The following is a 26,052-nucleotide window of genomic DNA, read 5'->3' on the forward strand; positions in this document are numbered from 1 at the left end:
GAAGGACACAGGAGACTATTGGTTTGGCTTCATGTGCCCTTTTTCTCACATAAAGGAAATAAGAGAGCTATTGGATGTGATGAGGCGGTTTTCATCAGCTATGGGTCGCCCGAACACAACCTGTTGAAAAGAAAACTGACCTTTCCACTTGATGTTGAAACGTCAAACGTGAGAGAACTGAAAGCTCTCAAAAGTAACAGATAAACACATGAGACCCTATCAGAACATTAATGATGACTTTAATGCAAACAGATAAAAAAATACAGAAAAACACTTTCAGACGTTATCCACAAATAAAACAGAAAACGGCGGCAGGTAGCCTATATGTATTGAAGGTTTAAATACAAATACAAAATAGTGTTTAAAATGACAGCAGCCAAGATGTTTAAAATTAAAGGGACAGTTCACCAAAAAATGAAAATTCTGTCTTCATTTACTCACCTTCGAGTTGTTTCAAATCTGTATAAATTTATTTGTTTTGATAAACACAAAAGAAGATATTTTGCAGAATGTAGAAAAGCAAACAGTTCTGGGGCACCATTGACTACCATTGTAATTTTTCCTACTATGGTAGTCAATGGTGGCCAAGAACTGTTTGGTTACAAGCGTTCTTCCAAATATCATTCTCTGTGTTATCAGAACAAAGAAATGTATGCAGATTGGGAACAACTCGAATGTGAGTAAATGATGGCAGAATTTTTGGGAAAACTGTCCCTTTAAGACCATTGACGGCAGCAGCGTTAAGTGAAACCGCAACACTGAGTTAAAACAAACCAGGTATAAAAATGGATAAAATGTCATTTATAAACAAAACACAAGCACCTTATATACACAGCAAACATATTTGAAACAATACATTTTCTTGTTTGTTCACAAACATTAGAAAAATATACCCTGCCTGTTAAGAGCTGTTCTTAACTGCTTCGCAGTCTCTTTGCACCCTTTGGTTAAACTACTTAAAAGACCCTCCACTTTGAACTACACACACGTGCAGCTTATAGACCTTTAGGGAGCCATCTTTGCGTCTGGACCCTCTTTTACGGCACACAATATTTTCCTATAATTGGACATCTTGCTCATTTGTTTTGTTTACAAATGTTGTGTTTCAAAACTACAGGCCAGATAAAACACAATAACCACTTTTGGAAGATAAAATGCCATGACTTTTGTAGATTTACAAACGTTATAAATAAATATTTTGCAAACTGCTTATAAAAAATCGACAGATATATTACACCACGAGTAAGAAAAGACTTCAGATACTTGTATTGTGAGATCTATAAGATCCACTGACATACAGAGTGACATCAGCACACTCTCTGGAGTGCAGTAAAAATAATCCTCAACACACAAACACAGCCCCAAAGGAGCCACAGTACGCTCCAAACTGGAGTAAGGCAAGATGCCAAACATTAAAATGTCTTTGAACCTTCTAGGAGTTTGGAAATACATTTAAGACGCTGAGATAAACTCACTTGGGCATGCGAGGCGACCACTGTGCATTTTACGTTATTCGTAAAGATGTATGTGGACGATGGTGTTTGAGAAACAATTATTCCAAATGTTGCTTTTAGAAATGAAACAGACCATCGTCGGTGGTTGAGACCATTGGTCTAGTTCAGTCTTTAGGCCCGATGAAAGAAGAGCCGGCCAGAAACATACCAGCGACGTCCCTGCCAGAGCCTGATAAATGAGATTATATCTACGTCTGCACCTCAATAATCAGTTTGAATCTAAAGAAAACCCTCAGAGTCACAAACAAAGCACCACAACATGTTGAGTTATTGCCATATTCAAGTATCTCCAGGGAATGACACTTAGAATATATCTGCTATGGTCTGAGGCAAATACGTTCAAACGATCGAGCACAGTTCATTTATCCATCTGTTCTGGATTTTTAAGTGCTCACTTACCAACCACAAACTCCTCATAAAGCATTTAGAAGTCTTCACTCAGTTCGTTGGTTTACCAACATGTAACCAATGTCTGATCGCCTGAAATCTGAACCATTCACAGTCTGCCAGTTCTTCACCTTTTTCGCAGTGGTTTAATTCCATCCTCCAAGTCATTTGTGTCACTTATATATGCATTTTTTTTGCAACCGTCATGTTCTTTGTGTTGACATAGCAGAACCACAACATGTGCCACGAGTTCCATTTACCACACTGGTGGGAAATATAATAGTCTAGAAACTTGTCTCCATGTCTGAATAGTATTTGAAAACTTTACGGATCCATTCAGAGTAAAAGGCCACGTTGACGAACACGGCAGGACGCCGGGCGACCGCACACCCTCGACCGTTGATGCTCACGCCCACTATGACCTTGCTCTCTCGTTCCTGGCACACCAATGGGCCGCCGTAGTCTCTCTGCAAGAGATGAACCAATACAATTAAAACTACAGAAGTGATACTGTTAAGTGATTCACAGAAACAAAGGTTTTAAATCATACCTCGCAAACGCCCTGGTCTCTCTTGCCTCCAGCACAGATTTTGGTCTCGGTCATGGGCAGAATGCCCTTGTGGCTTTGAGAACACTTCTTGTTGCTTACAATGGGAAGTCCCACCATCTTCAGACTGCCCTCGTCACCTGTGCCTATAACAGAGTTCAAAAGGTCAGTTTAATATGTATATACAGTATATACTGTATATGAAGAGTTTGGTTCCAAAATGAGATAACTCCATTTAAACATTTTTTTTAAATCATGTTGTTTATTATGTTATCATGTTTTTATTGTGTTTTATTGTGTTAGTTAGCTGTATTTTTTAAGTTAATATGGCTTGAAATCAAAACAATCCAACTGCAGTTTGACTGATATTCATTGGAATGCACAATGAAAAAATGAGTTATCGCATTTTGGAACCAAACTCTTCATATATACAGTATATACAGTATTTTTTTATTACAGTATGTATTTTTTAACAAATCTTTTGGCATGGGTTAAATAAGAGCTCAAAATGTTTAGTTCATGCAAGTCTTAATATTAATTATGTCCTTGAGTCACATGACCAGTAAATATGGTCTTGCTTCAGATACACAGTGCAAAAACAAACAAAATAATGCAGTAGGTCAACCTGGAAGTAATTTAAGAACTGTAAATGCCTGTCTGCCAGTCAAAATGAAGATTTCCCAAAGCAGTCATACTACACACAAATAAATGTTTTTTTATACATGAAATAAACCAATTAATGAACAGAACAGAATACTATACTAATACTATATTAAACATAAAATATTGTTTTTTTGTTATATGAATATAACAGTATAGACCATAGAATAGAAAAATAAATGGAACAGAAAATAAAATAGAATACAAAATGTAATGTAATAGAATAGAACAGAATAGATAATGGAACAGAAACGGAATAACAGTAGAGAACAGAATAGAATAGAATAAAGAATAGAATAGTACCTTTTGTGTCTCCCCAGCCATACATTAGGCAAAAAGTGCCATCTGCAACAGCACAACCCGCGACAGGAAGCTGTATGGTTCGCACATGCTCAGAGAGAGGGGCAGGCCTGGGCATAAAAGCATGAACGAATGAATGAATGAATGAATGAATCCACGGGCAGATGGATAAACTAACTTACGTTGTGAGTTTGAGCAGGGCCAGGTTAGATCCCTCTGGCCCGCAGACCACGTGTGCTATCCGGAGACCCTGTGCACTGGCGGAGGCGTTGAGATGAAGAAGTCCCACCTGGACTGTGTACTCAGAGAGATCAGGAACACTGAGGAAAACACAAAAAACTCATGATACCCTACTTACAAGTGTATCCATCAAAACCCAACCCATTCACGAGAGGTCTGCGTGCATCTGAGGTATAGTAGTAGGATGGCGATAAGTTAGCCTTTTGAAACTACGCAGTTAATGCGGATCACAGGCAGAGCACATCAGCCTTTCTACATTCGCGAGTTGGCGCGCGTTCCTGCTAAACTCATCCGCAGACGCCATCAAGGCGCAGAGGTCAGTTCAGCGCCTCAGCCAGAGTCCAGCCAGGTCTGCGTCTTCACGAGAAGCATCAGATAACTGAACCCACCAGGGAACGGATCTGGGAAATGTAGAGATGATCGAAAACCCAGGCATGCTCTTTCTCCCTCTCTTCTTTATCCTTTTCCCCTGTTTTCTACCTCTGTCCCCCTTTCCACCCTCAAACTAAACAGAGACAGCAGGCTTTCACTCAAAAACCACTGAAGCAGATCCGCGGACATATATCAAGCAGCCAAATGCAGAGGCTAAGCAGATGCACCAATGTCAAAGCAGAGAGCCATCACTCAAAACCCCCGAATGGGCCTGTCACTGCGCTCTTTTAAACCGGAAACGCCGGATCCGCATGGCTCACAGAAAACATCTTCTGACAGTTAGGAACATGAGGATAAACTAGCCCTAACAGTTAGGGCTGTTTCCACATGGAATCACGCATACCATGAATGTTTATTACAGACCTTTAATGTACAATTATTAAATGCTATAATTTCTGTGAAATAAAGTCCCTGGTATGGAAATATTAAAAGAAAGTTGCTTTGCATTTAAATCCAATCCAGGATCAGAACTATCATTTTAATATTTAAAGCAGCAATTTGTCACTTCTTTTATAAAAATAAGCAGTTATTGACCAAGTACATAAAAAAATCATTGTTGAAAACTGTATCTCTACTTTATTGCAATTCACAACGGTAAGTTTATATAATGATTTATAGTTTGAGCTCTAGGGGACAGTTTTTCCGGAAATGTCAGTTTTTGACATCATTTGACTTCAAACCATGTAAAGATAAGTATTTAAAGTAACCCCCAATTTTTACAGAGATGGTCTTAATATAGGCAACAGTTTGTGTAGTGTGGTATGGTATTTTCAAATCTGAGGTTAGATATGAGTTCAATGGAAGGATTACCAGGTGGAGAAGCACTGTTGATCGGTAAGAACCCATTCCTCTCTGATCAGAGAGCCACCACACCAGTGTTTGTTCCTGTGGAAGGAGAACAAAAACTGTCAGTTTTGTCAGACGATTGGGCATGATTTATGTTTCCGGAAAAAAAAAAAAAAAACTAGAAAATATTAGAAACATAATTAGAATCAAAAAGCTAAATGACTTCTCTATGAGGGCCAATTGTTGATATACATGTAAAGAGCACAGCTTGTGTAATTTAATGGAAATGTATAGATTTTTTGATAATTAGATTTCATTGCTGTCTAGAAGAAAAAACTTAAACATAGATCTTATTTGTGTTTATTCTGTGGATAAATATCTTTGATGTGAGTTGCATAAACCATGAATAAAAACAGGAAGTGTATACCTTTTCTGAATGCTGACCACCCAGCTTCCATCCTCTGCCCGCTGCACCTGCATCCCTCCAACAATCCGTGTGGCTTTGTGTATAAAACAAGATGGTTTTGGTCTCCCACCTGAGAAGAAAAAAGAAATGAATTTTCAAACATATTGTACTGTATGTGCAGTATACCATATCCGAATAAATCATTTACACAGAGTATTTATGTGTATGAATGTTTATTTATAATCATTTTTATACATTTTTTAAGTGCTCACTGTCCACAGCAATCACTAATCTGACTCCATAAACTACATACTGTAGTTTTTTTCCACTGTACTGTATTCTGTGCAAATGTTTGCATGAATGAATCTCGAAAACTTCTACCGTTTCTATAAGGTCAGCCGCAAAAACAACTGTGTTCACACCTTTTCAGCGCTAACTTTGTGTCTTTAGTAAATCCTGAAAGTAAGTTTTTAAAGCCAAAAGATGAGTTCATTCCATAGGTCTAAGTAGTCAGTTTATAGTAAGTTAAAGCTGTGAAAGCAGTCAAAAATGTGAGACTGTCCAACCACTATCCAGCCGTTTTCTTAAAGTTAAAGACATAAACTCACTTACTCATCTGATGGTCATCGGAGAACATCGATTTACCTGAATAACACAGAGACAAAATGATGATTTGTTCCCAAAATATAAAATCAAATATTTAGCACGACCACAAAAACTTAAAAGACAAAATAAACAACATAAACAAAGTTATCAGTTTGTGGAAAATATTCGATAAACTAATTTGACCAACAAGACCAAGTACAACCAATCCATCAGCTAGGCCAGATCTAAACCAGCATAAACCACTATAAATGAATCAGATAAGACACACGAAAAAGGAAACTCACAGCGTTCCAGTCTGCAGTAATCCCAAGGAATGGAGGAGTTAGACGTGAAGCACCACGGCCCATGCTTATCACGGTCAGGATTCCTGCACAAGTTCAACTCCAAGCTCGCGCTGGCCGCCGCTGACCATATGTCTCTCCTACACACAAACACACAAAGAGGAAATCGGCTACTCTGTTGAGAGGCACAGGCCAGGACAGGAGGGATGGAAACATTGACTTGTATGCGATTGTGTGACATCCCAAAAAGACCCTCAAGGAAGGAATCTTTTTTAGATTTTTCCTCCATCACCCGTAAAAGATTCAACGTATGAACTCGGAACCGTCACCATGGCACTGCGTATTAAACCTCCTGTCACGAGCCAGCTCGAAACTGCACGCCAGGCAACTTTTACAGAGTTGACTTACTAAGAAAATAAATCGTAGGGCGAGACGGACAGTCCTGGTTAAAAATCCAGAACGAAAAATGTGTAGGAAGCAGAAAGTGGTAGAGAAGAGGTCATTTCGCGTCCCCCGCGACCACCGAACAAGCCGATGTTGAGTTTTCTCAGAGACGACCTCTCGACCCCGTGTGAGGCAGACTCACTGGCTGGCCGCCATTTGAAGAAGCTGATTGGCTTTGATCTGCCCGTTCCTTGAGAGCGGGGGACACTGCTTCCTGGGGTCAGAGGGCGCTCCTGGAACATGTCCATCTGTCTGTGCCATTTTGGCTTTTAAAATTCCTGTAAATTAAGTAATGTTAACAGCTTATCCCGAGCACAGGGCCTGCAGGATGCTGAGCAAGCTGCTCTTTGAGGGCATTATTTGTCTCCCTGGAAACAGTGTGTGGTATTTTCTGTTCTCAGCATGTCAGTGATGAATATGACCTGCCCGGCTCCCACTTCTGCTTGTTATCATAGACCTCTTTCAATGTTGTAATACTGCTTGATAATCGCTTTTCAAAACAAACTCAACATCAGTGCTTACGTAAGGCTTTTGCAAGGAAACATGGAGTAAAAGCTGGAATAGAAGAATGAAGAGACCACTCCAAAATTATTTTCAGTTTTTCTGAATGAACTATTTATTGGTGTGCTTAAGCAAAATTATCCTTTTTGTTTCATTATGTGAACAAGTGACAACATTTCACTCAAATTCCAAATAAAAAAAATCCTTTTTTGTATTTGCATTTATAAAAAAAAAGATGCAATGTTTGCAGATCTTGAATACTGCAAAGAAAACAAGTTCATATTCATGTCTAAACAACACAATACTAATGTTTTTACTAGGGCTGTCAAATGATTAATCGTGATTAATCCCATCCAGAATAAAAGTTTGTGTTTACATAATACTGTATATGTATATGTTTGTGTACTGTGCATATTCATTTTGTGTTCATAAAGCATACACATAATGAAATTTTTTTTATATAAAAATAAAAAACATTCAATATAATTTAAATGATTGATGAATAGAAATAAATATATGTAAATATTTTCAAAGTATGTATACAGTACATGTATGTGTTTATAAATACAAAATTAATATGCACACCGCAGAGTACACAGACATACTGTAGATTAAGTAAGCACAAACTTTTATTCTGGATGCGATGGATCGCGATTAATCATTTGACACCCCTAGTTTTTACATTTATTTATAAGATTAGTTCAAAAGGAGAATTAGTTTTTCCCAACTTTCATGCATCTATGCATTCTCTAAGTCTTTCACTTTGCTGTTGGGTGACGTTCCTGTTGAAATTCAATAGACACTGGACTGGAATTGTTGTTTCCTACAAATTTGTTTACAATATTTTTTACATTTTCTGTTTTTTAAGCGTCACCTTAAAAAAACACTTGCCTATCTGTCATTGGTTGAAAAACTAGTCCCTCACTTACCAGTGTTTGCCTTAAATGACCCAATCTTAGGTTAACTGTGCTAGCTGAACAGAGCAATGTTAAAAATTGTCCGTTTTCACATAGTCAACCTTCAACCTGTTTACTTCTATTTGTCAATGCACATTAAAATGGGATAAAAAAGCACTGTAACACAAAAAATGAACCACATCTTTAAATGGTTTCAATCATATCATGGAAACATCTGTGTACCTGAATGTGTGGTCAGACCACAGTCCACAAGGAAATCCAGATCTTGTTTTTGACAAATTACCGTGGTAACTCTCCCCGTTGTCTTCATAACAATCTAGGACACAGATATAACAGACATAAAACTATCATAAACAACATAACCCGCATGGCTCCAAGCACGTGTTCACACTCCCTACTCAGTTACGCTTCATTTAAGCACCATGTTTGTCTTAGACGTTTCTCCTAAAATACAAAATGCATGTGAATTGCATAGTTTGAGATCCTTCCAGAAACATGAGACACATGAGAAATTACCAGGGTCTTTTTCTCAGGAATAACATACAAGAAGCATATTGAGCCTTAAGGCAAAAGTCTCGATTTCATTGGCATTTAATCTCATTGTCTTGGAGAATCAACTCCAAGATATTAAGGAGTTCTCACTTTGATTTTACTTTCCTATCGGAATTCCTTTAGTAAAATCCACACCTATTCACAGCTCCGTGTTTAGATTATTTATGGATTTTCACATACATGGAGTGTATCCATGCAGTCATGAAGTAAGCATGTTCAAATAGCATTTTATTAGCGGGTGAGGGCCAATTTCACGTCAGGGGCCGCTTTACAATTGGTAGTTGGCAAACATGTAGAGGAAAAAAACTTTGGTCAGTGCCAAGATCTGATTGAAGTCTGAGTGAATCCAGAGAGTCACGCCTGCATCTCTAACCTAAAACCTCAATGGGACACTTCTGGGGAGAAATTTGTCTTTTGAAACACAATGTTAGAACGTACATGAAACAAAGATTATTCGAACAGGATTTGAAACGGTTCACAGTACAGGATTTATGTTGAAGAATCTTACATTTTAGGGGCTTGTGATTTGTCTGACACATTTGACTGGGAATGTGAGGCACCGCAAACAAAACCACACTTGAGAGGGTGCCAAATCTTTACAGGCAATCCATGACCGCGCCTATGCAGAAAACATCTTTCCTTCTCGTCATCATTAAAATGCTTGCGAATTATGATGAGCTAGGAATTTTGAAGCAACAAAATTTCATGCTGTGGCTAAATATGGCTTTTCCACACACTACAATACATGAGTGAGATTTTGCGGCTGTGTGTAAGCATGTAAGAAATTTGTAAGGGCTCACCTGTGCTGTCAGAGTTCTCAGATTCACATCTGGGGATGTTGGTACAGAAAGCTTTGCGGATTTTCGGGTCTGTGGTAAAACACCAGGGGATTTCAGAGCCATCTGGATTTCTGCAAAAGTTCTCCCTGAGATCCCTGAGCGACACACACACAAAGTAACTGTACAATCCTTCTTGTATGTATGTACAGTTTCTATTTTTATTTGTTTTAGTGTCAAAGCTGATTTAAGATCGGTCAAAAATGAAATTATTGTAATTATTAGTCAATTGTAATTATTAGTTAACTGGAATGGTATACAAAGGCATTGCAAAGTATTCTCTATGTAACCCTAGTATAGTATACTTATATTGTTGTGCTATAACTTTTTAAGAATAAGACGTGTAATATTTAGTTGGCAAAAAATGTCATAAAATGATTTTAAGGGAATTCAAGCATGACGTAACTTGGAAAAAATCTGTCCAAAACTAAGCCATTATGTAAGTATTCTGGGGCTCCGCCTTTCTTTGACATGGTGGGTCTTTTCTGGTTTATTTTGTTCCGCGGAGGTCAGACGTTGAACCAAATGTTTTAAAAGCTGTAAGATAAGAGCAACACGAATACGCTGGTTTGTACAGTTGCTGAGCAGAGATTTGGGAGATGTATTATTCCTTAAAATAAACGGTTGAATTTTGCAACGTGGAAGTTTTCTAAAGTCATGAAAATGATGAAGAGAAAGAGTGGCAATAAGGTAAGCTAAACCAGTTGTTCTCAAACTGGGGGCCCCAAGATGGATCCATTTTATGAAATATATCAATTTTTCATTGATTTTATGTTACCAAACATCAGAAAAATAAGACCAACCGTAAGAATTGACATTCCAGCATTGTATAACTGAATATATGTTTGGTTTATTTAAAATTCTAAGTTTAACATTATAAGTCTTTATTTTGGGGGGCCGCAAAGCAATGGGGGCCTTACAACAAAAACGTTTGAGAACCACTGAGCTAAATGCTATTCAATTTATAAGATGTCTTCGTGTAGTTCATTTCTAGTTTTCAAATGCATACTATAAAAAACACATATCTAAACCCTGCCTACTGTAATAAAACGCCATTGGAATGTTCAAAAACATACTTTTTCTAGCTTTGTTTCAAAAAGAACAAAAATTGAATTTGCCCAAGTGTATTCCCCGCTTTAATACAGCTACTCAGATCACCCGACAACTTCTTAGCAATGCCTTTCAAACCCCTCAGAATACCAAGCAACCACATAGAAACACCCTGGCAACCATCCACAACACTTTTAGCATCACAACAGCAGATTTCGCACAGGCTGGCACCACACACATTTTCTTAAGCTATTTCTAAAAACACTGCCCTCATAAAACCAGCAGAGACTAAATGCGACTCACTTGCATTTGTAGTTGTGCGGCGTGTAAGAATGGTTATGAGGAAAGAGCGAGTCCCAGCGCTGACAGGTCACACCTGCAGAGGTGACATTGACAGTACCCCTGTACCCCTCCCCCTGACCCCGGAAACAAGAGGTGGTCGCATCTACTTCAACATCCTCATCCGAGTCTGAAAAAGAAAACGCAAAAGAAAATGTCAGGAATTTGAGAAATGTTTCTGCAGAATGATGAAATGCTATGGACGAAATGCAGAAGTAACAAGTGGAGATTTATGGTGAGCTGGAGCACCTGCACTGAATACCAACTAAACTAAACATCACTGATGCACACAAGTATCTGTGAGAAGAAAGGGGGTGGGTTCACATGTATTAGAAACGTGTAGCTTGTATGCACATACATAACTATTACCACCATAGAGATTATAAGTATTCAAATCAAAAGTATTATAAGATTTAAAAAAAAATTTTGTAATTGGCCAATTCCAAAAGTATTTGCCTACCCCATTCTTATATATTTGGCTACATGTTTGCACACATATACATATATACAATTAGTCAAGCAAAAAATAAAGCATGTGTTTAAATTTACTGTAAAATGAGGACATTTTTGTCGGTTACTTTGAGGCTCTTTAAAGGTGCAGTGTGTTATTTTTTAGCTGCATCTAGCTGTAAGGTTGCAAATTGCAACCAACCACTCAGTCCACCCAATCCCCCCCCTTCCTTTCCAAAGCAATATGGAGGCCGAGAGAGGATTAAGATGTTGGCACCCGCGCTGTATGTAAATAGAAATAGCTCATTCTAAAGTAATAAAAAGATAACGCTTCATTAAGTAAGGTCTTTATACACCTCTGAAGACATAGTTATGTATATTATATTGCATTTCTGTCAATAGATACTCCAAAAAACTACACACTGGTCCTTTAAAACAAATAACAATGATAATAGGACTAATGTTCTTAATCATTTTTTAATTCAAAACAGAAGACGATAAATAAAACGAGTTAAGATATTCTATCAATGGTAATAAATGTCACTTTAAATTACTGTTCAATGAGACAAAAAAATATCATTCACAACGTATTACACAACACACATTATTTCATTTTCTCTAATATGATTTATCATCTTTTTTCCCCTATCATCATTCTCCTTTTACGCTAAAACATACACACAATCTTCCTAATGAAACACAACACAATGCATCAAAACAATAAGCAATACAACCTGAAACATTACGCCCATAATAACCAAAGCAAAACAGTGCAGAATAGCCAAAGGGCTTTGCTTTTTACAGTTAGAAAGACAGAAATGCAAACAGACCACACACGCTGATGTTGCAGTACTCCCATGGTGTATTTCTCTCCATCGTGTAACACCACGGCCGCACGTCATTATTGGGATTACGGCAGTAGTTGTCATCCAGGCCTTTATCAACATGCCTGTACATATGGAACACATAGAGTAGGCTGTCTTAAATCAGTGCCCTGTGTGTGTGTTTGGGTGTGTGCTGTATGTATGCTTGTGTACCTGTGAGGCTGGTAGGTGTGTTTATGAGGTTTCTGCGAGTCCCACCTCTGACACGCTTTTCCACTTTCGGTGTGATCCATGGGTCCTCTGTAGGTCTCCCCATTACACCTCATACACTCCACTACAAACACACACACATATGCACGGACAACAAACACACAACAAACACACACATGACCAATCTACTATACAGAAGCATGCTGTCGTTTCACATATAAAATAACGCACAGACACAAAAACACATAACATCTGTGAATGGCACAGAAATAACGTTTTATCATTATTTTCTAACCGTCTGAACACTGGGGTAGACCGCATTCCTGATGTCGAGTCTCGGTGAGTTCTGTGAAGCACCAGGGTCCGCTTGGATCGTTGTCTGGGTTTCGGCAGAAGTTCTGACGCAGGTCAAATCTTTTGTGTCTGGCAGGCTTGAAACTGTTTGATAATTATATGGAAAGACAGATATTGAGAGAGAGAGTTAAAAGTCACAGTGGTTTTCTTTCATGCGTTATGGCAACCAGTCAGTTGAAAATGACAGGATGAATTTAAGTCAAGATGGTCAACCGGTTCAAGCTGTACAATAGAACAAAGAAAACCTGATCAATCTACCTTACAAAGACCAGATTAGATCAGAATCAATCTGTAGTTACAGTAGTGCTGGTTTAGCTGGCAGACATAGCATGGTTGTATGTTGGTTGACCAAGAAATTCTTGACCTTTCCGACTGGTCCAAAAGAGCGCAAGTCTACAAAATTGACTAAACCTGGTGAACCACCCAAACCAGCTTGGACCGACCAAGGAGGTTCAAACTGTTTAAAACCTTGTAAAGCCAGCTATCATGTTTTTAATGATTCATAAATTACATTGGTTTAATGTACATTGGATATTGTTTGTGATCTAGAACGTCTAAGGCGACCTGGAAAGACTGCTACACCTAAATTGGCCACAAGATCTTTTACCCCGCAACACCAAAAATAAACAATGGCACCAGATCAGGAACACAGAACTCCATCTAAACAAAGCAAGAGAGCAGATGAACTCCTTGCCTAAACAACTGGGTTACAAAAGGCCCGTAACGCTGGACGGGACTGCGTTCCTGCATCTGGATCTTGTGCCTGGTTCCACATGAGACCTGTGATCTCTACGGCTAATGATGTTGTGCTAACAGATGTTAGCCAGCCATTCCTCTCAGGCTGCCAACAGACACTCGGAAACTCTAAACCATCTTTAAATCAATAAACACACGCATGTTTGATTTTTTCACACCAGCAGAATGTCAAATAGGTGGGAAATGGGTCACTTATTGGAAAACTGAGTTTGTTTGTGTTCGAAAATTGAAGTTAATTGCATTGACAAAATGAACTTTTCCTGGCAGTGGGTCGGCGGCGGTGATTCATAATGTGATAACTCACGCTTAGTTTCCGCTGCCTAGAAATGACGTAGGGACACAAACTAGCTACGTCAACACAAATGGTGTCGCTAGCTACAGTACGTCACCACATAGCATGTGTAAACAAATCAACATTGCAGTACATTGCAGTCTAGATTTATAGTTTCGTAAACAAATTTGAACATCTAAACGATGGGTGGAGCATCTTTGCGCTAGCCCGAGAGCTTTAAATGCAACAATGATTAAAATGTGAAAAATAACATTCAAAATTCTGTCATCATTTATTCCTCCCATGTCATTCAAAACATGTATGACTTTCTTCTGTGGAACACAAAAGAAGCTATTTTGAGAAATGTGATTTTGACCATACAATGGAAGTCAATGGGGGCGAGTGTTGTTTGGCTACCACTGTTCTTCAAAATATCTTCTTTTGTGTTCTGCAGAAGAAAGAAAGTCATACAGGTTTGGAATGACATGAGGGTAAGTAAATGATGACAGAATTTTCTGTAGCGAGGTAACATTAAGAATTCCTATAAATACATCTTTGCTTAGGCATTCACTTCCACGTAACTCATAACTTCACTTCAAGGCCTCAATACTGCTTCCTTCCAGTTTGGCTTAGTTAAACGGGGGCAGGTGGATTCATTTATTCAGTGAATTGAGTCTTCCTGAGAAATCAGAACTGAAGTTTGAGAAAAAGATTTTAATCACACGAAAGAAAATGAAAATGCGATGGGTTCCAAAAGGAATCAAGCTCAAAGGGAGGAGAGGGTCTGTATTTAGGTCTCCGGGTTGCCCGTATTTTAATGTGTCTGCGGATTTGTGAGCTCAGCTGGAGGGCAGACAGAACATGACTTCAGTCCATAAATCCTCCGTCTCTCTTTCTTTCTCTATCTGTCTTTCGTTTGCTCTCTCACCTCAAAAATCTTTACACAGCTTGTAAGCAGCACAGCTCGTAGAGCTAATAACCACTTGGCTAACGAGGACCTGGCAACGTTCTACCGCAATAACGGCAACGTTCGCGTTAACTCAGTTGAGGCGTCACTCAATGTAGCGACTTCTGTTGTTGTGCTAATGTTCAGACTCAGACGACAGGGCCTGAAAACAATCTCAACGGCAGCCTGAACAAATCCGGGACTGTAAACAGACATCACGCAGCGAGGATTACTATGAACACTGTTAGCTGTCAAAGACCATATGAACGAAAAGAGAAGCTAATTGAAAAAAATACGTTTAAGCTTAGCGCACACTACAAGAAAAGTCACCGCCCTGCATGCATTTAAAAACAGTTTCATCATTTTGCATTGTGTTGCTGTTGCCGTTACGACATTTAACACAAATAATCATAGACTAAGATCACTCTACTCTCACACAAATTTACACACACAGTTCTTGAATAGATTTGAGTTTCAGATTGTTGAGTTGCCAGTTTTTTACACTGACTGCCTCGCCCTCTTCTAACAATTTCATTGGCTACTGCTCATTGCTGCTGGCTTCCTTGACAAAAAACAAGCAAGGCTAGATTTAACAATTTATTGTAGCACCTGTGAGTACTCGATGAATGTCTCACACGTGCACACGCTTATGTCTTGTAGCATGCACTAAGCCTTACAAAGTCTTAGGTGGTTTGAGAGAAAGTAAAAAAGAGAGAGTATTTACTTGTGCTCATGTGGTACGGACATATTCCAGGCTTGACATGTAATTCCCGTCTTCGTGAAGGATCTTCTCCCCTTGTAGTTGAATCCAGAGCCGATGATACACTCCTTCACATAGTCTGTGGTAAACATTCAGCACACAGCTATTCAAATAATCTGAAACTATAAAAGTTTACTGATTATGCTTCTCTCTGACATCCTAAGGGGATTTAATGCTAAACAAGACTTTTTAATTCACGACAACGTCATAAATCAAAATCCTCAAGTCAAACTCTTGGGGGTAACATAAACAGGTGGCAACGTCACGATTTTTCATTCTGTTTGCTTCCAAATCTCTTAAGCGTATTTTGTTTACAAACGACGCAGGTGGATTTATACAGTACATAGGGAAAACTTTTTTGCTAAGTAAGAGTAGTGTAAACAAACACGACCGTGGAGTTTCTCCATACAAAATGTTTGCAGAAAGCGTTCGAAGAAGTGACAAAGTAAAAGGTCAAGTGCGAGTGAACATTTTCGAAGGAAAATAAAAATATTTACCTTTCTTCTCGTAAAGGTCGTAGTTGGGTTTTCGTTCCTTCTGTGCGCCTTCGGAGAAACGGTCGAAGGGAAGCAAGTGGCATTTCCTGTTTAATTGGTCGAAGTAGAACACCCTGTAAGGAGACAAGCAAAGACAAAAGATAACTTCATTGCTCAGTGGTAGCTCTTTTAAAGCTCATGAGACTTTAAGTATTATTATACGTACAAATGGGATGTTAACTATCGTTTTATATCGAAATCTGTGAATGTCAATTGCAGACTGCTGAGCAAATCTGAGCACAGTTTGAAACACTGCGATCTCTTTTGAAACTCCAGAGGAGAAAAAGCCGAAGAAACAGAATATACAGTTCAGCTCATTTGTGATTGATCTTTTCAATAAGAAGAAGCAACAGGATCAGATTAAACTCTCACGAGAGCTGCGTGCCGGTGTGTTTGTTTGCGTGATTACATGCGCGTCCGTCACCTGCAGGACTTCTTGCTCTTGCTGCATTTGCGTGCACAGTCGTCCAGCGAGAGGCTCTTGACTCGTGGAGACTCTGAGCAGTCTGTACACAACAGCCTGGTGTTTTCAGTTTTCTGGTACCTCTGCAATGTCTGTTTCTTGCACTCTGAACAAAAGAGATGGATTAAACACAAACACATTCAAATAGCTGTAATGCATGCAACAGTGGACACACATTTTTGAGGGTCCTTCTCAGGAAACGGTGCCATTTGTGCACCAGTTGTGTCTCCATGACTTACAATGTATGAAAGATTACAAAATGAATGTTTGGATGATTCAAGTATTTAAAAAAAAAAGAATTTGTCTTTGTCCCTCGTGTGATATTTTTATGTTTCTGGTCTTATTTCAGAGAGTGAAAGTGTTTTGAGCCTCCTGTATATTGACAGGCTTAGGATTTCAACTCTTGGTGAAATATTGGTGAAATAGTAATCCGTTTTCTACCGGCTTTTGCTTTCTCGGCCAAATGTAGGTCTGCAATGAAATATTGAGTAAATACTGCAAGTTGCATGTTGTGATTATTTTTGCTGGTTAGAGACATGGTTATCTAATTTTGCACTTTTAACCATGTTAAACCCAAAACGTTGTATATGTAACAGGGTTACAAAAATGAAATGGCATGGATTGAAACACTGTGTGATTCCTTAAGGAACCAAGAATCTGAAAATGACCCCGAAACATGTAAACACATGCGAACTAAACATTCTCACACACTCCTTATTACAGATGCTCTGAATCGAAGGCCATTCGTAAATAAACAAGCAAACCATCACACACTTGTTTATAAAACATGAAAGCGATCGCTCGTTAGCTTTAATGCCCGTTTTTGGCATTAGTAAAATCCGTTATGGCTCACTTTGTATGATATGCAAACTATTTTTTCGACAGAAATGAATGAGTCAAGAAGAGGAGCTCCAGACACGTGTGTCATGATTCACTGTGCTCACAGACTTCGCTTACTTACATGCATGTGTAAAGCTCACACGTTGACTTCTACCCAAGAACACATTCCTAATCTTCCCGGCAGGCCACACTTTAGGGGTCAGGATGTTGTACCCCTTCTTAAGTTTATTTGTACTTTTACTGTGAATTTCGATGCCACACTGTGAAACTAAAACAAGTAAATACACTCTTTCCCAAAGGTTGTTTTTGCACTCAGCATGGGCAAGAACTTGGAAAAGCTTTGCTCAGTAGCCCTGGGCCCAGCGCTCGTACTATCAAGTGATTTGCGAAACTATTAAAAAAGTAGTGGTGTAAGGTAACAGACCTCAGTACGCTTCAGACGAGTACCGTTTTGCGCAGCCGTATCCCCCGCCGAACTCCTGTGGCTGAGGTGGTTTTGGTGAGAACAATGTTTGGGCCGCATCGGAACACATATGGCTTTCATCAGGCCGGTCTTCAAACATTGATCTTTTCCTTCAGCACCCCAATTAGACTCCTTTAAATTCCTCTCTGTGGCCTGTCGGGGGCATCTTTATCTCCTGTGCCGCTTATTAGATTTGGCTAAATCTCTTCCTTGAATAACAGCGGGGAAATGCCGAGCGTAACGTTTATGGTAGCGACGGGCATCGGCGAAAGATCAGCATTAATGGGTTCAGGCAGGCTCGCTAATGTCTTTCCTTTCCTTGAGCCTCAGTGAAAGTTCGAATAGCCTCTCGTACTGTGTTTACGCAGCACATCTGGTCCGATGAATATTTGCAATGGTGAAATATGGGAGAAACGGCTCTGTCCAGATGTTGCGCGGGGAGTTGATAACGCTCGCTTTAAAGAGCGCATTCGCTCCATATGTGCTCTTGCCCGGGACATGTGCGACCTGAGAGGGGCTCCTTTGCTGTGATCTGTGGCTTTTTTGGACATTTTCTTGTAGTGCATCTGCAGATGCACGTCAGTGCTATTTAGCATCAATTGGAACGTTGAATTCACTCCATTGAAACGAGACTGAGGCAGTTTATGTTTTGGGGTGGAGAGCTCAACTAATTACGCATTTAGCTGATGCTTTCATGCAAGACGGCTTTTATCGGCAGACCTCCGTGGGTGACCTGGGGTCAAAAGACTTACTAAAGGGCACGGTGCTGGTAGTTCATGGATAAATGTTTGTGGGGATTGAACAAAGATGTGACTTAGGAAGTGTAATTTAATAAGTAGCCATTGAGAAACCAAGCTAGAACTGATACTATTGACTGCTATTCTGAACATCGAGGGGAACGGTCTCGATGTCTTGGATGGCCCTGCATTTGAACCTATGACCTTTTTGTTACCAAGCAAACCCTCTTTCACTATAAAGTTCCAACATCCCAGGGTTACGTGATGGATGCAACGACATTAAGCTTTAGTTTATAAGACTGAAATATGAGATGGGCTCAACGGATTTGCGTAAACTTTAAACTAAATATACATTTGTGCCAATAGGGACAGTTTGAAAACTGTGGACCTCTAAACATGTCTATCTGTATATATAGAGCTTGCTCGTTTATTCACTTTCCCTTAAAATGCTTTTTTTTGTGGTCCACCAAAATACTGAGAATTTACCTCCTAATTTGAGAAAATATATCCATTAAAACCCAAAAGTCTGTCCATGATCTTCAGCAACATAAAACACCAGAATCAATGTTACACACAAACAACTTCCATCCATAGTTTTCCATATACTGTATATACTGTTACTACTGTAAGATTGAATTGTAATCTCATTAAAGTTGTATACAACATGTCAAAGTTTTATAGTAACAATAGCTGCAAAGAGAAAACATCAACACCGTGGCAGAAATTATAGTCCATTGTAATTATATGTAAGTGTAAAAGAGACTAACACAGGACATAAAAATAACGTCCAATAATCACGACTCGTAAAATGTATTTACATAATTAAACAGTTTGATTCTTAATATGCATAAAGGTTAAGCCTAATATAAGTTATAAATGCTACATTTGAATACGCACAAAACAACATGATAAGCGAATGAATTAAGCGCACTCCAAACTTACATGCGCATTACGCATTACGCACGGATCACTTACCCATATCCACGGACAGTAAAATGCACAGAAGAGCTTGATAAATCCACATTGCGTCTGATTTCACGATTCCCGATGTGATATTCCCGGATTTGGTGGACTGATTATAAGGTCTGGTGCTGCTGGCGTGTGTGATGAACAAGTAAAGGTCTCAGCGTATCCCGTTGCGCGATCTCTCTCTCTCCCTCTCTTTTCTCAACTCACCGATACTGGAGCCTACCGCAACCTGTTTAATCCTGAGTTGGGGGTGGGAATTGATCAGAGCATGAACGAGTCATTGAACGAGTCATTTAATAGGCCTAACCAAGGTTTAAGACATGTCTAATCATGACGTTGCGGTTAACTTTGTAATTACATAAGATAACGCAGGGTAATGATAAACACACGCACTTGCGACTGTTCAGATAAACTTCTAAGAATGAGCGAAAACCTGATGTGTTAATCAATACGTTTGAAATGCGGGTACATATTAGGATAGTGCGCAAATTTTACAGATGAAGGCAAAAAGTTTGTTTATTCAATGCAAAAACTGACCCGGTTGAGCAAGAAATGGAAAAGCTGTGCAAGTGTCAACATGTTAGATTATAATGCGGTATACTCTTTGATATTAATGAGATTATTATTGTTTAGAGTTTCATTACAGTGATCTAAGATGTACATGCTGAACAAGATGAAAGAAATACAAATCATTTCAGATGTAGAAGGACTTTCATTGCTAATAGCTACTAAACATCAATTTCATCACAGATTAACAAGTTTAGAACCACCAAAGTTGCTTTACGTGGCATTCAATAAAATGCATGGCTCACAGAGCAGCACTTTGGCTTTGATTCACTGAATCGAATCAAAAATACAGAACCAATCCCAGACAGAATATGGACTTCTGAAGAGTTACAGCACAAAGTCCTCCACCATAAAAATAAACGTTCCGAGACATTAAAGCAGTCGTCTGCCAGGCCACCTCCACGGCACACGGTTTTTAGATGGCAGTCTGAAAGAAATGAATGAAATCACACTTCCATAAAGTGCGGTGGAATGCGAAGAGCTGACCACTTCACACCCACCCTTTTATTCCACAGAAAAACCAATATATGCAATATACACCACACCATCAATAAAGAGAAAGTTCTGATGGATCTCTCTCGCACTGGATGTCGGTTGGTCGGACACAGCTGGAAACAATCCCATTCTGATTGCCGTACGCTGGGCTTCATGTTTAACTAAGTGTTCTTGAGTATTTAGACATGAACCATGTGGAGGGCACAATCGTTATTTCACAGGAAATCCACACTTTGGCCGTTAATGGGCAGCTCTAAATGCCCTCTTGAGAGGGAGAGAGAAAGGGCGAGAGACATAGAAATATAGAGAGAGGGGGGTGGAATGATTCGAGGTAACGCGCAGACCACAGATTCCTTCTCATTAAGTCGCGTGGAGCTTTTAAAGTTGGTATTACTGTTGAAATGTTTGCATTGCAGTGTGTGTGTGTGTGTGGGGGGGGGTGAGCAGGTGTGCCCAAGCTGCACGCCGGCCGGGAGTGGTGGAACCCAGGTGTCAGGGTGTCACGTCAGTCAGAACGAAAGAGCTATGCCTGGCCGGGCTGTTGGGAGAAGATTAAATGCCTTTACTTAAATACATCAGCCTGGGCTTTGACCACCACCCAATCCCCATGGGCGGCCTGTCCTTGTGAAGGCTAAACAAAGCTGTTACAAAGCTGCACAATCACAGTCGCTATGAATTCCACCTTATCCACAGTGAAAAGACTTTTGTACTTATCGTATGTTTTTCGATAAGATGAAAGAGTTGTTATTGAGCAGCTGATAAAGGAACAGCTCCATTTGTCAGAGCATCTGTCCATGTTGTGCATCACACTTCAATATGACAGGTGGGGTTTGCTAAGAACAAAATTTACAAGATTGAGCATTTTAATCTCTAGGACAAGAACATGCATGTACAGTACATTGTAATTTTACTTTTGTTAAGAAAAGATGTGGTACTACTTTTTTATTAATTCTACATAGAATTTAACTTGGTAGATGAAAAATTTTGTGAAAAAAATCCCTTACACCCCACCTAAACTACAAGCAATGCAATACATTAACAAAACATTAAAGCTCTTTCATGTAAGAACACCTTAGTCATTGCCAGTGTTGGGTGTAACTAGTTACTAAGTAATTAGTTACTGTAATTGAATTACTAATTCCCTTGAAAAGTAAAGTAAGGGATTACTCTTGTTTTTTCTGTAATTTAATTAGTTACTTTTGATGTAATTAAACTAAATACTTTGTGTAATATATGTGTGTGTAATAGTGGAATTGACATCAAACTTCAAAGTCTAACTTTAAAATTTGCGCTTTAATGTATAATTCTCACATTTGTAATACTTTGGTCAGTTAATAATACTACTTTATGTAGTTTAATATTATTTATTTGAATGAATTAAAAGAGCCCTTTCATGCTTGAATCACTTAACTAATCAAGGTTGCTATAGGATATAGAAAGTAATTAGTAATAACTAAATACTTTTTGGAGAGAGTAATTTGTACAGTAATCTAATTACACTATTGAAAATGTAATTAGTAACTAGTAATTAATTACTTTTTGAGAGTAACTTACCCAACACTGGCCATTGCATAGCAACACCCTAGCAAAACCCCGGCAACCTCTCAAAACACCCTAACAACCAGGAACACATCACACAGAACATAGTGGCTGATGATAGAAAGTCTGGACTACATAGCAGCTTTCACTGGCCAAGGACCGCCCTAGAGGGTGATTGACAATCACAGACCATTTTGTTCAGCATCGTGGACGTTAAAAACGTTGTTTTGTTCCTATGTTTCTTAGAAATCCTATACAATTCTTAAGTGTTTCTAGTTTTGTTTGCCTTATGCATCAGACGTTCAGCCAACACTCTTAAAGATAACAGTGAAAGATTCTTCCCAGCGATGCTACAGAACAACCATTTTGGTTTCCCAATGAACCATTCAGTTAAAAGTTCAGAAATGTTCCTTATGGAACCACACAACCAAAAATGGTTCTTTGATGACATCATGTAGCATCTTTATTTTCAATGGGCATGACATCTGAGGCTTATACACACAGCCACATAGCACCCGGAACATAAATCCTGTTCCCTGTCCACCCTGCTCATCCCCTTCTTACGTAGCTTCCTTCATCTCCCTGACCTTGAGTGTGGCTACAGCATCTCGGCTCTGTGCCAGCAGAGCCATCCAGTCATTGAGTTTGTGAGCTTACAAGTGTGTCTGTGATCTCCTTCCAAAGCGCTTGCTGCTCGTAGAGAACACTTCATTAAACTACCATCAGAACTCCCGTCTGAAACGATCGGCCGCTCCCTTCAACCTCGGTCTCTTTCTATCTCCTGCCGTCTCGTTCATTAATTGCCATTTCGATTCTTTGTGATTGTATCTGTTGCTGACACTCCCAAACAGTCTCACATGTTCTCCACATCGCTGCCTTTGCTCAAACGCTCCTCATCAGTGTGTGTGCTCTGTGTTCAGACGTTACGGTGCAGCTGGACAGAGTAAAGGCTCAAATATCAGGGGAGGGAAGGCCAACCATGAGCACAGGGGTCTCAGAGTCACATTAGGACAACTTGGGCCTCTTAAAACGAGAACGTAAGAGATTGAGGTTCAAGTCAGATGTGCTTTTGAGCTTTGGGGGAAGTTGGTGCCAATAAGTTATCACCAAAGCATATCCAATGATGGGCATTTAAAACTAGTTTAACTTTATTTCCAAGCAACATCTAAACCTCAAGGCTCTAAAATGCATGAAATATTTTCTGATAATAGTGAACCGCATTTTTGCGGTGCCATCAGCATTGCTGTGAAGTCACAGCCTGCAGCACAGTCACTACATGCCCGCATGCACACACGCATACAGTATGTGCTCAAACGTTAAATTTCACACACACCCCTCACACTGGTTTATTTGAGGTGTTGTGGGCTGTCTTTCACACACAAGTCTGGTTTATTATCATCGGGGGGACTGTTCAAACTGTATATTTTATCCCCTAAACCTAAAGATCACAACTTTTTGCATTTTTAGATTTTCAAAAAATATTGTTCTGTATGATTTATAAGCTTTTTTGCCCATGGGGACCTCAACTTTGGTCACCACGGTGACACGAGTCCCCATGTGTTGGTGTGCATTCAGGTTTCGGTCCCCACTGGGATATAAAAACAAGGGCAAACACACACACACACACACACACACACACACGCACACACACACACAGAGGGAAGGGAGGGTCCTCGCACCAGAGGCTAAAGGGGAACACTTATTCTCCAAGGCTGGGGTCTGTCGATGTACAATAAATGTGTGCGTACACACAAACACAAGTACCCTTCCCTTGTGGGACTAAAATGTTAACCCTCACAGAGGGGCCTAATTATTAGTGGGATCACCTTTCGGTCACCTTTGACCCCAGCTTGTCAAAGAAACAACCTTGCGCACCTACTTTCAATCACCAATTAAAATGTATGTGTCTGCCGTCTTTTCATGTTTGTCTTCGTCTCTCACCACTGTAATGTCACAACGTCGTAAGAACGTTGATATGACATTGCTAGGTGTTATTTGTGTTTTTAGCATGTTGGTTGCTAGGGTGCTTTGGGTGGTTGCCAAGTACTGGCCCAAGTCTAAACAGCCTATGCACAGGTCTCTTTGATATTCCGCTCCCAAAAGGATACTTGTTTCCCTTCTTTAATGAAACTCTATGGGACGTTTTCCAACAGTTTTATCATTCACAATGTAAAAAATCATAAGAAAAGTAATAGCACACCTCTCTGTCACAAAACGCTCAATTTAAGGCATCGTTCAAGTCTGTAAGACAAAAAGTCTCATGCCAAAGTTTATACCGGGCCATGGTGAATTGAATTGATGCCTAAGCATTACTAAATATATTTAAAAAAAAGCACTGGAATAGTAAAAGATGTGTGATGAAAGTCAAATTTGAAAAGAGGTTACGTAGGAAAAAGAAAAAAGATGTTTGGAGAGTTTAGTGGGAATAAACACATGCACAGCAGCGACAGAACGGCGAGTGATGGCATCCGCGCGCAAGAACCGCAGTTCCCTCGTGCTGTAATAAAGCAGCCCTATGGATCTGTGCGTCTGAGGCTTTCCTTGCTTGTTGTGTAGCGAGTGCCGGTCCTGCGCTCTAATAGAGAGCAGATGGCGTGCTATTTCACAAGTCGCGCCTTGGAAAAACATTCCTGCACATAAATCCAATTACAAACGAGCAGGTTTTTTAACCCTGGCCCGCGCCACGGCCGCGGTTCAGATTGGTGCTGCACGCGCTTTTTCCAGATAACAATGTTAGTGATGGAAACAAGGAAAAGTGGACAGACCTGACTTTTGTAACTTGATGTCCGTCTGGACACCCATGAATGGGTTTCGCTGAAGCAAAAAATCAAGTAATAGACAGGATCAAAACAATGTTGAGAAATGCTATATGGTTTTCAGCGCGAGCAGGTCGCACTCAAGGAGTCTTTGAGAAAAACAGTACATATTTAATGTACTGTATCTTTTCCCGTAAACTTCAAGGAAAATAATGAATATAGAATAATGCGTTTTATTCAACATAAATTAGTTTATATACAGTACATAAGTAATATAGATATACAAGATATAGGGTGCGCTTAGGTAAATCAGGACACTTTTACTTAATGTCACACAAGTCATTTTCGATAATCTTTAGATGTATCTCCTATTAATATTAACCATGGTTTTACTGTAGTTTACTTCAAATATCATGGTAAAACTGTACTATAGTAAAACAATGATAAATTTACTAACGTAATATAAATAACATTGTTAAACTATGGTTACTGGTAATTTTCAGTAATACTAGCAAAAAGTTCACCTCCACGTTAAAGATCTAGTTTATGAAATTCAGCAGCATCTAGTGGTGAGGTTGCGAATTGCAACCAACGGCTCACTCCCCCCTCCCCCTCCCTTTCGAAGCACTACGGTGGCTGACACAGCACTAAGATGTCGTCACGTTTTCGCTTCTTTGTCAAAGGAGATTTTTACGAAAAGCGCTCTGTAGAGCAGTTTGTCTGTTTAGGGCTACTGTAGAAACAACATGGCCAATTCCATGCAAGGGGACCTGCGGTGAATGTAGATATAAATAGCTCCTTCAAAGGTAATAAAAACTTAACACTTCATTATATAAGGTCTTTAGACACCTCTAAAGACATATTTATGTATATTATATAGCATTTAAGTTAATAGATCCTCCACAAAAAAAATACATGGACAAATGGACATTTAAAAGACATGGACGAAAAGCTACAAAACTCTAATTTAAATTACACAGTGTCTCCATGTTGAAGTTCTTTTCAGCGCCGCGTTTGGCTTCAGCGTTGACAGCTGACAGCTTTTTAATTCTCTGTTGTGTGCCGAGTTTGACAATCCTGTCAGTAACAGTAAGAAAGACCGAAGTTGTAGTCGCAAAGCCTAAATCAGTAAAGATCCAATGAAAACGTTTGATAAAGACCGAGTGGGAAAATGTAGTCCTAAAAACATTACATAATTCAAAAGAGGTGTACAGGCTCATTGCCATTTGCTTAATAGTTGTCTTCCACTTGAAATGTTGAAATGGTGTCCAAAGAAAAGGCCAGAGCCACGGCCGGAGGAAAGGTGGAGGGTGAGAGG

The 26,052-nt window shown here is 39.4% G+C and overlaps 1 protein-coding gene across 1 annotated transcript; it reads right to left on the bottom strand.

The window, feature by feature from the left end:
* Positions 1 to 219: 219 nt before the first annotated feature.
* hgfa (hepatocyte growth factor a) lies at positions 220 to 19,594 on the bottom strand. The gene is made up of 18 exons (XM_057324773.1): positions 19,384 to 19,594; positions 16,330 to 16,474; positions 15,867 to 15,979; positions 15,334 to 15,448; positions 12,578 to 12,720; positions 12,286 to 12,406; positions 12,079 to 12,197; positions 10,763 to 10,928; positions 9,374 to 9,507; positions 8,244 to 8,337; positions 6,163 to 6,299; positions 5,885 to 5,917; positions 5,294 to 5,402; positions 4,891 to 4,965; positions 3,591 to 3,728; positions 3,412 to 3,518; positions 2,452 to 2,594; positions 220 to 2,368 (listed from the first exon to the last, which is right to left on the bottom strand). The coding sequence occupies exons 1-18, from the start codon at positions 19,430 to 19,432 to the stop codon at positions 2,186 to 2,188; spliced, it is 2,124 nt and encodes a 707-aa protein (XP_057180756.1). The 5' UTR covers positions 19,433 to 19,594; the 3' UTR covers positions 220 to 2,185.
* Positions 19,595 to 26,052: the final 6,458 nt, after the last annotated feature.

Source organism: Triplophysa rosa, linkage group LG24 (assembly GCF_024868665.1).
Source record: "Triplophysa rosa linkage group LG24, Trosa_1v2, whole genome shotgun sequence".
Lineage (NCBI taxonomy): Eukaryota > Metazoa > Chordata > Actinopteri > Cypriniformes > Nemacheilidae > Triplophysa > Triplophysa rosa.

Bases quoted from the DNA above. Each gene is read 5' to 3' on its own strand.
- hgfa (XM_057324773.1), bottom strand. From the start codon at position 19,432: ATGTGGATTTATCAAGCTCTTCTGTGCATTTTACTGTCCGTGGATATG. The intron at 5,403-5,884 runs GTAAGTGAGTTT...TTTTCTTCTCAG, and splicing joins CTCCGATGACCATCAGATGA to GTGGGAGACCAAAACCATCT. The intron at 3,729-4,890 runs GTAATCCTTCCA...TGTTTTCCTCAG, and splicing joins CAACAGTGCTTCTCCACCTG to TGTTCCTGATCTCTCTGAGT.